The following is a 902-nucleotide window of genomic DNA, read 5'->3' on the forward strand; positions in this document are numbered from 1 at the left end:
ATTCATGGTCTTTACTAACTGGTATCAGTGTGTTGTTACTTCGGCATCATTTAGAAACGTGTATTACAATTAAATCATGGTCAAATATGTTCATTGTGTTGTAGTTGTAGCCCCCTTGCCGTCACTAGTTTAGCATATTCAGCCCGGTTGTTGGCCCGGTAAGAACCTCGATTTTGGAGGGCCAGAAAAAAGGTGAAAAAGTAGCTCTGAGCCGGAACTACGCCTAGTGGAAACGCAACAAAAAAAGGGCTATGTGCTGCAGTGGAAATGCGCCATAACATCTTAACCTCCGTCTATAAAGTCCCATGATGCATCTGATTCTCAGCCCCATGTTCAGAAAAAAAGAGTAAGGATTTTGAAAAAAGTCATTTTAGGAAAAAAAAGTCAGGATTTTGAGATATTGAGAAAAAAGTCATAATTTTTATATTTTGTGAAAAAAAGTCATCATTTTTGATTTTGAGAAACAATTCAGAATTTTTAAAAGGAAATCAACATTTTCTGGCTCTTCGTGTTTCTGGTTATACATTTCTTTATTGATATCCATACTTCCTGTCATCCTTTGATGACAGTAAAACTCTTCGGGGTGAAATACAGCTAAATATCTCTTCTAACATCTTAACCTCCGTCTATAAAGTCCCATGATGCATCTGGCTCTCAGCCGTCCCCCTCCTCGTCCTCGTCGTGGGGGTCGAGGTTCTGCCGGTCGGTGGGCGGGGCCTCCAGCGCCTCCTGCTGCAGGTGCTGGATGGACAGGATGCCCGTTAGCACGGCGTAGCTTAGCATAGCGCCCAGAGCCACCAGCACAGACATCAGCTGCTTCCTGCGCTTGTTGGGCACGTGATCGTAGTCTCCGCCCTCAGGCTGCGGCGGAGAGGACGACTTCTGACCGCCGCTGCTCTCTG

The 902-nt window shown here is 45.1% G+C and overlaps 1 protein-coding gene across 1 annotated transcript in view; it reads right to left on the bottom strand.

The window, feature by feature from the left end:
- Nucleotides 1-511: 511 nt before the first annotated feature.
- Nucleotides 512-902, bottom strand: part of mtx1b (metaxin 1b) — a 3,341-nt gene continuing 2,950 nt past the window's right edge. The window contains exon 3 of the mRNA XM_079695548.1: nucleotides 512-899. Coding sequence (XP_079551674.1) covers nucleotides 655-899 — 245 coding nt within the window. The 3' untranslated portion in view covers nucleotides 512-654. The remainder of the gene's footprint in view (nucleotides 900-902) is intronic.

This window comes from Notothenia rossii (assembly GCF_949606895.1).
Source record: "Notothenia rossii genome assembly, contig: scaffold_142, whole genome shotgun sequence".
NCBI classification, from domain to species: Eukaryota; Metazoa; Chordata; class Actinopteri; order Perciformes; family Nototheniidae; genus Notothenia; species Notothenia rossii.